This window comes from Petaurus breviceps, unplaced genomic scaffold (genome assembly GCF_028583685.1).
Source record: "Petaurus breviceps papuanus isolate PSGF00001 unplaced genomic scaffold, PetGlider_PUasm1.0 138, whole genome shotgun sequence".
In the NCBI taxonomy this organism is placed as follows: Eukaryota; Metazoa; Chordata; class Mammalia; order Diprotodontia; family Petauridae; genus Petaurus; species Petaurus breviceps.
Genome location: NW_027185694.1, coordinates 18043438 through 18059437, shown reverse-complemented (window position 1 = coordinate 18059437; position 16000 = coordinate 18043438). Strand labels below are relative to the sequence as shown.

The 16000-nt window shown below is 39.4% G+C and overlaps 1 protein-coding gene across 6 annotated transcripts in view; it reads right to left on the bottom strand.

Annotated features, from left to right (window-relative positions):
• TNRC6A (trinucleotide repeat containing adaptor 6A) overlaps positions 1-16000 on the bottom strand; it is a 122033-nt gene that overhangs the window by 17558 nt on the left and 88475 nt on the right. For 4 of the 6 annotated variants that reach the window (XM_069106390.1, XM_069106379.1, XM_069106400.1 and 1 more), the window contains 9 exons: positions 14881-14961; positions 14481-14532; positions 11176-11318; positions 10400-10537; positions 5221-5349; positions 5042-5119; positions 4437-4650; positions 3793-3825; positions 2360-2491 (listed from right to left, as the gene is read on the bottom strand). In XM_069106390.1, the coding sequence (XP_068962491.1) occupies positions 2360-2491; positions 3793-3825; positions 4437-4650; positions 5042-5119; positions 5221-5349; positions 10400-10537; positions 11176-11318; positions 14481-14532; positions 14881-14961 (1000 nt within the window). Of the gene's footprint in view, positions 1-2359; positions 2492-3792; positions 3826-4436; positions 4651-5041; positions 5120-5220; positions 5350-10399; positions 10538-10662; positions 10810-11175; positions 11319-14480; positions 14533-14880; positions 14962-16000 lie in introns of all 6 variants that reach the window. The other 2 variants (XM_069106416.1, XM_069106424.1) reach the window with 2 other exon arrangements.

Sequence of the window (16000 nt, the reverse complement as noted above, 5' to 3'; positions counted from 1 at the left end):
TTTGAAAAAAGGAAAAAATTCATCCTCTCACAATAATGCAATTATCCGGGAGCCACCAACCTGGGTTTTAGGGAATTATGCTGACAAAATGATTATTAAATTGGTTTGGTAGCTTACATACTTTTAATAACGATATTTAGTCTTACATTTTAACAAGCGAGCTTGTCTATATGCCAAATTTATCCAGATTGCTCTTTAAGTAGCATGAATTACATGGAAATGTCCATTTGTTGACCACAGCAGCATGGGATCAATTTGTATAACCTTAAGAATTACCCTTGGGGCGGCTAGGTGGTGCAGTGAATAGAGCACTGGCCCTGGAGTCAGGAGGACCTGAGTTCAAATCTGGCCTCAGACACTTAACACAAAAACTAGCCATGTGACCTTGGGCAAGTCACTTAACCCCAATTGCCCTCCAAAAAAAAAAAAAAAGAATTACCCTTAAGCTTACTGTAATTCTAGGTGGCGTGATTTTTATATCTTAGCCTTTGTAAATCAAAATCCTGGTTCATTTCCTTTCTCTATGAATTCAGTTCTTGGCTCACAATCTTGCTTTCCGCCTCAACTCATGTCTTGAAAACCAGGGGACTTCAGCACACATAATGATGTACAAACACTATGTTCCTGTGCATGTACTGCTGAATGGAAGTGGACAAAAATCACACAACCTTGCTGACTGGGTCCACTACCAATTCATGTTATGTAACCTCACCTGGGCCTTTAGTGCTGCTAGGAAATTCTCTTACACACTGCCCCTCTCTACAGCAGTTCTTCCAACCTCTTCATCTGTCCTCAAACCTACCAGCTTTCCCTTTCCCTCCATTCTCTCAGCTGAGAAACTTGGCTCATATTTTACTGAAAAAATTGAGGTCACTCACTGAACCCCCTCTTCTTCCTTATCTCATCACTTAGATTCCTTTTTTTTCTTTCTCCCTTATCTCACATGATGACGGGATCCTTCAGCTTCCCAAGGCCAACCTCTCTGCATTCACAAGTGATTCCATTCCATCCTCTCTTCTCCAGCAGACTGTCCCCTTCTTCAGTCTCTCCCTGTCTACTGGCTACTTCTCTGCTGCCTACAAACACGCCCACGGCTCCTTTATCCTCAAAGAACTCCCACTGCACCCACTCATTACTGCCAATGACTGTTCCATATCTCTTATGACTTTAGTGGCTAAATGTCTTGAGAAGGCAATCCATGATTGCCTCTACTTCCTCTCCTTGCACTTTTCCAACTCTCTTCAGTGTGGCTTCCAACCTTACCATTCAACTACATTGTTCTCTCCAGAGTTACCAATGATTACTTACTAGCCAAAGCCAGTGGCCTTTTCTCAATCCTCATCCTTCTTTACCTTTGTGCTGCCTTTTGACTCATGTCTTGATATTTTCTCCTTTCTCGGTTTTCATGACACTGCTTCCTCCTGGTTGTCCTCCTGCCTATCTGACCCCTCCTCAATCTCCTTTGATGGATCTTTATCTAGGTCATACCCACGAAATGTGGGCAGTCTACAAAACTCTGTCTTGGGTCCTCCTTTCTTTAAATTATTTCACTTGATCCCATCAGCTCCCATGTATTCAAGTATAATCTCTATACTGATAGATTCTTAAATCTACTTATCCAGCCCTAACCACCTCACTGACCTCTAGGCTTGTTTCTCCATCTGCTTATCAGATAGCAGTCCTGCCCAATACTGAACTCCCTAGTTATCTCCCTCTCCACACACATATATTCTATGATCTAGTGACATTGGTTTTCTAGATGTTCTCTGAGCAGGACACTCCATTTCCAGACTCCAGACATTTTTGGGGGGGGAGGGGAGAAGGTATTTCTAGTGCTCAGCACAATGGCTGGCACATAGTAGGTGCTTGATAAATGTTTAATGACTGATAGAGATCAAGAAAGCCAAAGAAAGTACTATGCTCGATTAAAGGGTGGTAGCCAAAACCTGGAAAAAAAGTGAGAGCCCATTAAGTAGGGAAAGCCTGAAAAAACTATGGAATATGAATGTAAAAAGTATTATCGTGATGTAACAAATAATCAATATGAAGAATTCATATCATAATCAACAGAAAAACTTGAATGAACGATACAGACTAAAGTAAACAGAAAAAGGAAAATAATGCATATGACGACTGTGGTGATGCAAATATAAATACTAAAATGAAGCTGAGCAATGCCATCGTGAGGACTGAAGTGCCAAAGAACAGCAGCTGCTTTCCAGAGAAGAGCCGAGGGAGTATGAAGCAGAATACCCAGGTGCTTGTCAGGGCCAGTGCTGGGTCAGCTGAGTTTTCAAAAATCCTCGTTATGATGGCAGGCCTAGTGATGTTGGGAGTGTGGGTGATACGTCTTTCATACCATGTTTGCTGGAATTTTGATCCAATGATGTGTTCACAGAAATGCTGTCCACTGTAGTCCATTTCCTCAGTCTTGACTGTGGCTCTTTAATACTGTTCATATCCATGTTTACATTCAAGTTTGAGTTCAAGCCTAAGATAATTTTTAAAGAAGATTTAACTTAAAAAAGTTAGGGTGACAGAAGAAAAACATGCTTAAAAAATTTTTTTTTCATTAATTTCATGCTTTCAATTGTCCTTAATTTTCCATAAATATGTTGCTTTTCAAATGTTATGGCACAGCCAACATAACTAGACATAAGCAAGGCAGTCAATGCAAACAGACTGGGCTCTCAGCTAAAGTCATGCAAAAATGCCAGAAAAAAAGTCATGAGGAAGACCAAGTTACCCAACAGAGGGGGAAAGAGAAATTTTTAAAAAGCCCAAATGAACGTATATCACTAAATTAATTCCCCGTCCATTGCAAAAGGTTTCTAACCATCTCACTCAGCTATGTATTCACCAACATTTTCAAAACTTTAATTATACTTTTTAACATCTAAGAAATCTTTATTTCTTCCTATGAATATTTCTGATTTATGGTAAACCAAAACCTTTTTTTCACTTTGCTTGTTTTACAAGGCTAAAATACCAAGATTTTAATGTAACTCCTACTTGTTTAAATTATTGAATCATTTAAAAATTAATATCTTTTTCCTGTTGTACTTAAAAATACACCTTTTTTTCATCTAGCAATAATATATGTGTGCAAACATAATTAGATTTGATGTTTATATGAGAATTCTAGTGTTTACATGAATGTTGGGAAGGCTCCTTTGGCCAGGTAGAAGAATTCTTCCATAGAGATGGAGAAAATATCTTTCCAGAAAAGATGGTTACAAAGTAAAACTTCAAATAGAGCCTTATTACTACAGTGAATTACAAAATTGGAGATAAATGTTAAGCCCTTATAGTAATGGTGAGTGGGAAATATCTGTTGTGCAAGTTATGCTACCATATTGGAAACTACTGTTTTAGTGGGTGCTCATCTGCCACTGGAACAGTATTATTTCTTTAAGTATTAGTCCTTTAAGCAAATGAATTATCTGCTGTTTTAGACAGTTATGCTGCTAACTGATAAGGAGAAAGCTACTTTGGGAATGTAGTATCTACGACATCTTTAATAATCCCAAGTAGATGGCAGCTCTATTTCAATAGAGTTCAAATTGAGGATTGTCAGAAACCCAACTGCAGAAGGGTCTGTCCACCTCTCCCCCCCGCCTCCCCCCAGCTACACCATGGAATGTGCTCTCACTAACAAAGTAGGAATAGCAACAAACCCACCCCAGAAGGTCAATGTCAAGAGATACAGGGAAAAAGCAAAATGAGGAGCACAAAAGGAATATAAAAGGAGCAATATTAAAAGGGACCTAAGAAAGGAGAAAATATACAAGCCTGGACTTTCCACTGGGGAAATTGGATAAAAGCCTAGAGACACAGGAAAAAGGGGGAGAAAAAAGACAGAGAGGCTATTGCATTTGATGATGGCATTCCCTTCCACCCATCCCAATTTTCTCATTTACAGTACTGATTAAAATATCATCTTAACTTACTAGGTAAAAGTCATCAGTATATATGAAAACTTCCTAAGCAATTTAATGGAAAGATTTCAGTACAACAAAAATCATCTTTTCCTCCTATGACTGTAGTGAGGTACTACTATCTCCGGCACACTGTTTCCAAGATAATAATTTCAGCTTCACTCAGTTAGTATTATATAATTATAACACAATAATATAATATAATCATAAAATCTGCATCCTACCAAGAGAGAAGTATCAGGAGATAGTTCAACTTAGAATTTATAATTGTTTTTTTTAAGTATTTCAAGAAGAAATGAAGAATTTCACCTACTGAAATGATTTCTTTCCTGAATAGTAATGAGGTGAAGCTAGTAAAGCACCAGGGATGTTCTTAATGAAGCAAAGGCTAAAAAGATTTTAACTAATATTGTTTCCAAGAAAGGGCAAATGCAAGTAGTGGGAAGTGAGGAGGTTGTACATGAACTGACTATACTGGGCTGAGAAGGAAAGACTCACCTATCGGGAAGTTGCTGAAAGCATTTATTGGTGATGGCCCTTTCTGCAGTTCAGGCGTAGTGTGGGGCATGACATTCTCAAGGAAAGATTTCATGGCAGGCTGATGGAGCGACGACTGTGGCTGGGATGGTGGAGTCTGCTGCTTCATCAACAGGTTTGGATCAAGCTGACGAGACTGTTGCATCATCTGCTGCTGCACACTAAGAGATCGACCCTTAAAACAAACAAACAAAGATGAGTCATGTTAGGGGCAAAGTCTCTGCAAGAACTACTTATTAATGTTTCCTGGCTATGTTTAATACTTTTTATTTAATACTTAGCTGTAGGATTATAAAATTCCACTACCATGAAAACATTTAGACCGCCTTGTAATACTGGGATATGACATCTTGTTTACTAGAATGAGGATGCTTTGGGGCGGCTAGGTGGTGCAGTGAATAGAGCACCGGCCCTGGACTCAGGAGGACCTGAGCTCAAATCTGGCCTCAGACACTTAACACTTCCTAGCCGTGTGAACTTGGACAAGCGACTTAACCCAAACTGCCCTGCCCTCCCCCCTCCAAAAAAAAAAAAAAAAAAGAGAAACTATTCAGCATAATAAATACCTGCTGCTCTTGCTGCTGTCGACCCCCAGAAGGCATGCTTCTCTGATTCTGCACCTTTTGCTGCTGGGTCAACAATCGCTTCAGGTAAGAAAAAAACATTTCATATATGTTTAAAAAATATTTTAGCATGCTTTTAAAATGAACAAATTCTGCAAATTTGCAATGGTTATTGTACTTACTTGTAACTGGGAAATCTGAGAAAGCTGGTTTAACTGGGATAGCTGGCTCAACATGGCTACCTGTTGAGGGCCAAAGAGTGGACTCAGGCCACCGCTGTTTGGTGCATACTTCAGTAATGAGACTGGAACCTAAAAAAGATCAAACTGGTGACTTCATGGTATTTTCCAATCCCGAGATCCAGTTCAGCATTTGGTCTCTTTCACCAGCTAGCCTCAGATCCAGAGCAGTACTTAGGAAGGCAAGTCTGTAACATGATAGGATCCTGGAATTCCATTTTGAACTGGTTTGCTCAACATACTTTTTCAATATTAACAACTCAGCTGTCCCTACCACACCATCACCTTTCTCCACACTTAGTGCTAGCACAAAACTTCCATTATCTTGGCTATTTCATTTTTGTTCTTCACAATTACTGTAGGTACAAACTCCACTCCTTTCACATCTCTCAAAAACTCATGCTTACAGATTCCCAGGCTCACTCCAATCCTGTACACTATTGCTGCTAACTCCTAATATCATGTCCACTGTAATACATTTTCTTTAGGGAGCAAATTCTCCTTTCATTCCCCATTTTTTCCCCATCAGCATTCCTTCCAGGTCCTTGCCTTAAGTGAAATCTGGTGTTAACTGGATGATATAACTTCTCCTGTAACCCTCTTCAACACAGACACTCCTTTTCCTACTTTTGCAACTAAGGAGGTAGAGATAAAGCGTTAGCATACTTCTTACTCCCCTCTGCTGTTCCAGACCTGCCTTCTATTTTTTGAAGCCCACATAATTCACTTATATTTTCCTTTTCATCTAGTGCTGGTGGGAATTTATGATTTTTTTTTGAGGATTTTAGCACCCAACTCAGTACTTTTTCCTAGCCCAAACCCTGTAAATCATACTCAATACTCCATCTCTAAGGTCTGAAATAAAAATTTCCCTGATGGCAATTTCCTATCTTTTCCTTAACTTTTACATGTCCACTCAATCTGGTCTTTGCCATATATGAAACTTCCTACTCCTCTGACTCATTCTTATTTTCTCCTTCAATCAATCTACTTATGGCTTTTCTTTCCCTCCAACCCAGCCCACAAGGAGTCCCTGTCTAATCATTACACAAATGCACTTATAAACATCCAACAAACCTAGCTCTTGCATTTTGCCTGTCCTTGCCCATTCTCATCCCCCTGGATAAGTACCAGTGTTTAATTTTCTAGATTCCTGTTCCAGGCTCCCAAATATCACTGAAGAAAGTAAAAAATAAACAAAGCACCTACCAAGGGCACTGATCTCAGCACAAATATCTGTTACCTTCAGCTGCTATCTGAATGCTCACATATCATGGGCCAGAGTCATCTAGCTGAAGTCCCTCATTCTATATGACAAGAAACAGGCCTGTGGAAGAGGCTTGACACTTGTACGTGGGGATTGGGAAACTTACAAATCTCACATATGATCAGGAGCAGAGCTATGATATCAGCACATGTTCTCCTAACTCCACATCCAACACCCTTTGCCATGAAATATTACTTCCTGTTCAGAAATCCTTTCTAATTTCTTTTTCCTGTGACTTCATCTGTCTTCTCCTTTTCTCCTGTCTCAGGAGGAAACATGTCTTCTTTTTTCCAGAGACAACTTATCCACATCTCCTTCTACACTGTGTAAGGTATGATCTTTCAATGATCTACTTTCTACCCCCTTAAATCTTCAGCTGTTCTTATTCCACTGGCTTCTTGCACTCTACCTAAAAGTACACTCCAGTCTTCTTATCCTCCTAATTCTGCTAGCCCCTTTTCTCTAACTCTCTAGAAAGCTTCTCGAAAAAGCATCTATATTGAAGCTGCTAGTTTTTTAGTACACCTCATTCACTCAACTCTCCAGAATCACTTTTGTCTCTATTCCACTGAACCTATCCTTTCAAAAGTCACCAATAATCTCCTCCCAGTCAAATAAAATGTTTTTTTTCCTTCAGTTTTCCCCTTTCTGCTGCAATTGCTGTAAAATAGTACTTTCTTCCTAAAAATCTTTTCTAACTGGCTTCTGAGATACTGCCTATTGCGAGCTCTTGTCCAGTGGTGTCAAGCTCAAATAGAAGAAGATCCTTGAGGGCTGCAAAATGACTCAGAAAACCACAAATCAACATTATCTATGTTGTACTGTATTTTCATTTATTTTGTTAAACATCCTAATTACATTTTAATCTAGTTTGGCTCTCTTCCAGTGTATCTTTTGAGTTACTTCTTGGCTCCTTACCTCTTCCTACTCCCTGATCTTACATTCTTCAGTGTCCAGTTCTTGACCCTCTTCTTTTCTTTCTCTATGTGAATCTCTTTCAAATTTATATGGCTGGTTAATACTTCTCACCTAGTTGCAGATCTGAACCTCTACTTAAATGACTTTCTGATACTTCAACATAATTATGTCCAAAACTGAAGTCATTATTCCTCTAAAACCTTTTCTTCCTCTTTTGTTCTGTCAATGTTGCTACCATCCTCTTAGTCACCTGTCTACTTGATCTGTTTCTCTGTCTTGATAATTCTGTCTCTATATTCTGAAGTTCGGGGTGCTGACCTTTTTCCCCTGAACTAGGTAAACAATACATATTTGACTGATTAAAGTGAGCTTGTTACATTTTGAGTTGCTTTCCTTTATCAAAGCAGATCCAAGAACTTGTGTTGGCAGACACCCTGAGGACGCTGGGGTGCTTGCTGCTACATCACCCTGGCAAGATATCTTAGTCTTCCTTGGGTTCTCCCTGCCTCTTTGGAATCCAATCAGTTCAGTACAAGGACATTCTTGTATCTGTCATCTCCTCTCAACTTTTTGAAAAGACTAATGAAACCCTTTTCTAACTGGTCCAAATGCTTCTAATTTCAGACCTATTCTAATCTATCATATACATTGTTGTTAAAGCAATTTTTCTAAAAGTATTCTAATTACCCTCTGAGGGAAATTCAAATGTGGCAACTCACATTTCCACCATTACCTTAGCCAATACTACTTCATTACCTCAGACCTTATAGCAGATAGTCCAGAATCCCGAAAACCCAAGAGGCATGAGAATCTCAAATCACCAGACCTGTAATCAATCTAGCTACCATACCATTGAGGGCAGAAAGAAATCACTGAGGAAAAGGGATCAATATTCCTCGTCACCACTAGCAACAACTGCTGAACTGCTGACCAAATGCCACCAGAAGGCAAGTAAGCACAAGAGCCCTGGTGGTGGCAGCACTGCCCCCCACCCTCGCCCCAATGGTCCTACTTCCAGCCTAGCCTTCACATCCATCATCCAAGGAAGCAACCCCTGTGAAGAAGGGACCAGTCATCCCCACCAACTGCCACTTGCTCACTGGGCATGCAGGCAAACCAGCCTAGCTGAAACACATGCCAAACAAATCAGATCTGCCACAGTAACACTGCTTTGACCAACATCTCCCCTCCGACCCCGACAGAGACAGCCCAGGAAACCCTGTAGAGCTGTCACAGCTAAACCCAGCAAACAAAGTTCTTTCCACCAAAGTCCTTGGCGCTTCCACATGGTTCAACATAAGAAACTTCTATGATTTTATCCGTGGAAACAACGATAAAGAAGAGGCATCACCATCTGCTCTGCCTCTGGAGACTAAGGACATAGGACTGCTTCATCTGACTTGCAGCTGAAAGCCTCCTCAGGTGTTCCCTCTCCCCTCAGAACATGAGCTCCTGGAGAGCCAGGACTATACAGATTTCTATGTGTATCCCTAGCATTAAGCCCAGTGCTTTGTACACCACACACACTTACAAGAGGTTTTATTCCTTCTTTCATCCTGTTGCTGAAAAAGTTTTAACTTAGGGGCGGCCAGGTAGCACAGTGAGCACCGGCCCCATTGTTGGGATGACCTGGAGATCGAATCCCGGGCTCAGACACTTAGCACCCACCCAGAAACACCTGGCTGTGCAACCTTGAGCAAGTTACTTAACCCCAAATGCTTAGGGGCGGCCAGGTGGCTCAGAGAGTAAGAGCACCGGCTCCAGTGTCGGGGTGACCTGGGAATCAAATCTGGGCTCAGTACTCAGCACCACACCCAGAAATAACTGGCCGTGTAACCTTGAGCAAGTTACTTAACCCCAATTGCTTAAAAAAAAAAAAGTGATAACTTATTAAATTATATTTCCACTTCTCTGCCTGACATTCAAGATTCTCTATGATCAGGTCTCAATTTACCTTCCAAGCCTCATTAAAAACACATATTAACCTAGGCAAAACTGACTTTGTGATTCTGTGAATATGCAGTGTAGCTATCTTTGCATGCCATACCTTTCCAATGTGGGGATTTGTTCTGTTGAACTATGCATGTTAATGATGAGACCTTGATTTCTGCTGCTGCTGTTCCAATTGTTGGGAAGGGAAATAGAAAAGAGTGTGGGGGGCAGATCATCAACACATGCATAAATAAATTAATACATTTTCTTTTTTATTTTTTGGAGGGGGGAATGCAGGGCAATTGGGGTTAAGTGACTTGCCCAAAGTCACACAGCTAGTAAGTGTTCAGTGTATGAGAACGGATTTGAACTCAGGTCCTCCTGACTCCAGGGCTGGTGCTCAATTCACTGTGCCACCTAGCCGTCCCTATAAATGCATTTTCAAAGATTACTATTTTGTGAATATGCCTTGTACCTTCCTGCCTCTGTCTTTGCAAATGCTGTTGTAATTTTTGCTTGCAATGCTCTTTCCTCCCCCTACATCCTCTTCTCTATGCTGATCTTACTCGTACAAGAACTTCAAGACCTGGTTCCCATTTCATCTCTCTCAGGAAGCCTTCTCAAGCCTCTCTAACCAAAAATTATCCTTTCTCTGAATTACTAAATGACACTAACCACACTGTTAGACTGTATGGTGTGGAGTCAAAGAAATTGTTTACATTTTTATCCAAAAAATTTAAGCTTACTTGTGACTCCTACTTCATCAATTCAACTAAAAATGTCTTTAGTGCTTGCTACATGTGAGAACTTCACACCCTGCTTCTCCATATTCTTCATGTCTCTCATTATTCTGGATAACTGACCCTGGCTATAACCCAAAGGTGCTGCTGGATGTTAGACTAGCAAGGTTGTCTTCTGGTTTAAAGGTCTAAGTAATTGACATATGTGAAGGCCATTAAGTAAGTTTTGTGAGAGGCACGTATCCAACAAGCGAGGCGCACTTACCTGAGGGGAGAGTAATGGAGGAGGCACTTGAGCACGGAGATGAGGCTGAGATGAGCTGAGAGGTTGTGCTGGAGGCTGCTGCATGCCCCGGGGTTGTGCTGCTGTGTTACCAACACCAAACATACTGGGATTGCCATTCTGTGAAGAGAAGCCAGAACTCTGCCTTACCACAGGAAGACACTGCGAAAAGCTCAAGATAAGTGATCTCAGTGGCTAGGTCACTTCACTGCAAATACCTGACATGCAGACAGAGAGGCACTCACCTGTCTAACAGAATTCAAGTTTTGCATGCCCAGCCCTGCTACGGAGCCGAGGGCTTGGTTAGGTAGTGCACTGTTTGAAGGGGGAAGCTTCATGTTGTGATTGGACATAAACTGCATGTTTTGGGACTCGTCTGCTACAATGCCATCCTGATTGGACAGACAGAAAGATGTGCAACACCAGCCAAGCAAGCAAGTAGGAGGGAGAAACCATTGCCAGGAACAGAAGAGAAGTCACATGAAATTCCAGCATCAACAGGAAACAAGTAGAAAACAGAAGACATCAGATTAGTGTTACTTCTAAGGCAAGCAAAAACAAAGACATTTATATGGATTAATAGGAAGGCATATTATTTAATTTCTGTGATAAGCAAATGCATTAAAAGGGACAATGGAGTACAGATGTTTCACAAGAATGGTATATTTTGGCATCAGACTTACAGTTTTACATATAATGTTAATGGGAAAATGTGTAAGTCAATTTGTTTATTTTAAAAAAGAAAAGCAATTGCTTACCTTATCGAAATAAGGACTGCGATCCATGGAAGACTCTTTGGAAATCTGAGGACGAGAGCCAGGGCCTTTCCCTACTACTCGATTGTAATCGCCAATGTTTAGGCTATGCTTATCAATGTCCATTCGTTTGTCCTGTAACATTCCTAACAGACAAGGAAGATGAGACTATGAAATTTGATTGGAATGGCCAAAATAGCTGTTTATTTTATATGAGCTAGCAGAAGGTACCCTTTTCAAATTAAAATAATTTCTGTCTTAAGTAAGACATAAGAAAGTAAAAGTTTTTTTACTTGATCTATAGCTTATATGAGTCACCTAGGTTGCAAACTGGAAGGGACTTCAGATATCAGGGGGCTGAATCATTTTCACAAAGGAAACTGAGGTTTTGAGAAATGACGTCATTTGCTCAAGGCCACCCAGCTAGTGAGTGTCAGAGGTAGACACTGGGGGTTCTGACCTCCAGCCTCAGGATTTTCTACGACAACATACTGCCTCACACACTTTCACTGTGATGCTATATACCTTAGAATTATATTTTGGAAAGATCTCAATAGTTTGGTTGGAGGATTGCGATTGCTGAGTTCTATAATCAAGCCCATATTGTCTAATTTTAAAAATAATTTTACATAGAATCCTCTTAAGAGGAAACTGTAGTTTCTTTAAAACTGTCACTTGTTTTTCTACTTCTACTAAAGTCATACTTGAATACTCAGACATATACAAGACCCCACTAGATGCAGGACACTCTATGAAATGCTGAGTGAGACAGAATTTGTGTCTCACTCTATTTTCACAAAGCTTACAGACATGTAGAACATTTTAACATAAAATAATGCATAAGTGTGCAAAGAAGTCACAGAACAAAGCAAGGCAAGAGGTCATTATTTATCATGGGTATCCAGTTAAGTTTTATGTTTTTAAAGGGCACCTAAGTTTGGTTTTAGAGGAATGGGAGGAATTCAGTAGAAGGTATGGGGGGGGAGGGTGGAATTAAGAGAAGGTACTACAGGAACAAAGAAACATAAAAATAAATGTATGGAAGCAGTAAAGTGGAAGGCATATTCTAAGAACAGTAATATCATTTGGTTAAGCCATAGAGTAAAAAGAAGAAAAAAGTAATGTGAGATAAGACTAGAACCATGAAGTAGAACCAGATTATGGAGGGATACGAGTATCAGTCAAGAAGCATGAATGCAACTCATCAAGTAACAGGCAACTAGTACAATTCTTGGGCAGGAGTGATATCCTAGACTCTCATTATAGTATGAAGAGAACTATGTCATCTCAGAGGCAATGCCAGCAAGATTAAGACTTCTAGCACGTACTACCACTTCAACTGTTAATCGATTGTTATCTCAACCATTTTGGTTAGTTTTGCTGCCCTTTTTAAAAAAAAGTCTCTTTATTCATATAAGGGATAGATCTGTGGGAGGAGGAAGCACACACAGGAAAAGGAATGTGATATAAAAACAAAAGTTGTAAAAAGATTTTTCAAAAAAGAGAAATCTAAATGTTAGTGACATTTCCCCATTTAACATATTAAATTTGAAATTCTTTACATATCAAAAATATTTGTGTTCCATTCTGGGAATAAGAAAACAAAATGCCATTATATGTTAAAACATTTCTTCATATGCAAATAACTATGTCACTGGCAAGAATCATCACAGGACAAAGTGTGGCTAGGCTGCATTCTGTACAAGTTACAGGAATGTCCACGTCAATGAAATTACAGACATAATTACTAAGTATTTATAATATAAATGCTCAGACTTTCTGGATATATGCACTGTCAATATATTTTCCTCCCAAACCCTTCAGTGTTTCATGACCAAAAACTAGTTTAGGAAATATTGCTGTCACAAAGTGGGAACCAGAAAAAGCTTTGAGCATGGAGAGGAACAGAGTTGTGCTTCAGGAAGATTAATTTGAAATGAATGTTTATGATCAGAATAGGCAAAAAATAAATGTTGATTGATTGGTAGATTGGAGATTTCAAATCTGAAGAAGCAACTGGGAAGATGGTAGTGCTGAAGAAAAGGAGCAAACTGGGGTGGATGACAAAAAGTTTGGCTATGGACGTTTAGAGTGTGAGGTTGGACATTCAGAAGGGGGTTGGAAATGCTAGACTAGAGTTCAAGAGAGAGAATGGAGTTACAAACTATTTGTATAGAGGCGATGGTGGAAGCTTGCAAATGAATGATCTGATTATCTTTCAATAACCATTTACTTTTAACCAAGAACGCTTTGTTTTTTTTGGATGAATTTTGAGGCCTCACTAAGGACCTATCAGGGGTGGGGAACCTATGACCTTGAGGCCATGTGTAGCCTTCTAGGTCCTTGGGTGCGGCCTTTTGAGTGAGTCCAAGTTTTGCAGAATACCTTTATTAAGGGGATTTGTTCTGTAAAGTTTGGATTCAGTCAAAGGGCAGCGCACTTGAGGACCTGGAAAGGCACATGAGGCCTCAAGGACGCAGGTTCCCCACCCCAATGGCTCTTTTACAATTGTAGAATCCTGACTGGGCACAGCACAAAACAACAATTACTTTCATGTGTCCTTCTATTAAGAAGAGGGTAGTGAGCAGCCAAACTCTGCTGTAGGACTGATAATCACATGTTGATTTTGTGTTTTCGTCTACCTATATGGGACTCAGATACGTGGTTTCTACCTCTTATCTCACTCACTTTGACTCCTCAACCTTTATGCTCAGCCCATGATTCTGGCTGCCTGGATAGCAATGTGGACTTAGATGATTCAGGCTCTGAATCTTGAACACATCTTTTGATTTAATGTAGAACCATGACCTTAGATTACCAACCTGATTTATATACCTGACTGCCCTATCCTTTCCCCTTCAAATCCCTCCAATGTGTTCTCTTGATTATAGGCTGTATGATACCATGCTGAATGGTGTGGTCTAAGTTTTACTTTAGAACTCTATCTACTGTGCCCCATCCCACTGTTACCATTAAAATGGTAACTTTCCAGCAAAAAAAGGTGTTTAATACAAAAACAAATGACTAGTGGATAATTCAGGAAAATAATTCTAATCTTTGTTTAGAGAGAGGTCCTTTCCTGGAGGGTTTATTTACTTTAGAAATGCATTTAAAGGCAATCTCACCTATAAAGAACTCCCATAACACAGATGCCAAGAACAATGATATAATACTCAAACAGACATTAGATAATGCATCTAGAATTGGTAGGAAAGGAGAAAATAAATATTTATTAAGTAACTACTATGTGCCAGGTACTATGCTAAGTACTCTTGTTATAAAATGGTTTCATTTGCTCTTACTCTTACCTCCAGATAGGTCCATCTTATTGCTCGGTAGAGTTTCTTCTGGTGATTCTCTCTGAAACAATAAAAAAAATGAGTAGATTTCAAATTCGTGATTTAAGTAAAAAACCTAAACATTAGAGTTTTTACAGTATTTCATTAACACAAGTCATATAGTCCCATTTTTCCATTCTGTAAAGAAAATGACAGCATCTCTAAGAAAATCAGGAGCTTGACTGATCTGTGCAGCTTCTGGCCTTAGGAGCAGAAAAGCGGTATCAGTCACTGTGAAAACTCCGTAAGACTGGAAGAACACACTTACTCAATCACCAAGCACTGGCAGATATTAAAGTTAGTTTCAAAATTAGATAATACTTTACTTATCACAATATTTAACAGGCTGTTGTCAGAAAATCATACATACCGAAAAACTTAAATTTGAGAACTGCTTAACGAATGGATTTATCCAGGTTTCATCTTGTTTGTTTCCGCCTTTCACTGTTCCCTTTTGGAAAGAAAAATCAGAATAATGAATGAAAAAACATTAAGGTGCTTATTATGCATAAATATACATAACCATGGTACTAAGTTCTAGGGATACAAATTGAAAAGTTTTTCTTAAGAAGCTCACCTTCTAGTGATTCTATTATTTTTTAAAATTATCATTATTGGGTTTTTTTTGCTTTTTGGAGGGCAATTGGGGTTAAGTGACTTGCCCAAAGTCACACAGCTAGTGTGTCAAGCGTCTGAGGCCAGATTTGAATTCGGGTCCTCCTGACTCCAGGGCCGGTAATCTATTCACTGCGCCACCTAGTTGCCCCATGGTACTGATTTTATTATTTAAGGAAAGCATGGATAAACTGATTTTCAAGATACTTTCCAAACCTAATTTTAATAATATCAAACATTTACATATATAGTACTTCAAGTCTACAAAATACTTTATATACATTCTCTTACTTGCACAACTCCTTGAGATAAATACTAGAGGTATTATCATCTCCTTTTTAACAATAGCAAAAAGACTCATGTAAGTTTAAGTACCTTGCTCATAGTGGTTACAGTGTCAGAATTTGAACTCAGTTCTTAATTCCAAGTCTAGCACTTTTTTTGCTACATATAAATCTCAAACTCCCTCTTTGAACTTTAGGCAATACATTAATCTTTCTGCCCTTTCCAAAACTTTTAAGGAGAATAAACTTCACCAGCTATCACAATGGTATTCTCTTGTAGGTATAAGACTGCCATGGTAATAAAATGTTTTCTTCACATGATCAAATTTGATCTTTGTGACTCTCTTAAGTTAAGCAGCACAAGTATCCTTATTTCACTAATGAGGTAACTGGAGCTGAGCTATATGCTGAAGGTTACATGGTTAAAAAGGGTACAGCTAGGACTTTTTTCAGCTCTCCTATCTCTAATACCAGTGCTCTTCCCCCCGTACCAACCGGCATCTAGAGATGTAACTTGAATGTGCCTGCCAGATAGTAAAGAGTCTGAAGTGGAATACAGATGAGCCAACTGCGTGGATAACCTTTTTCTAA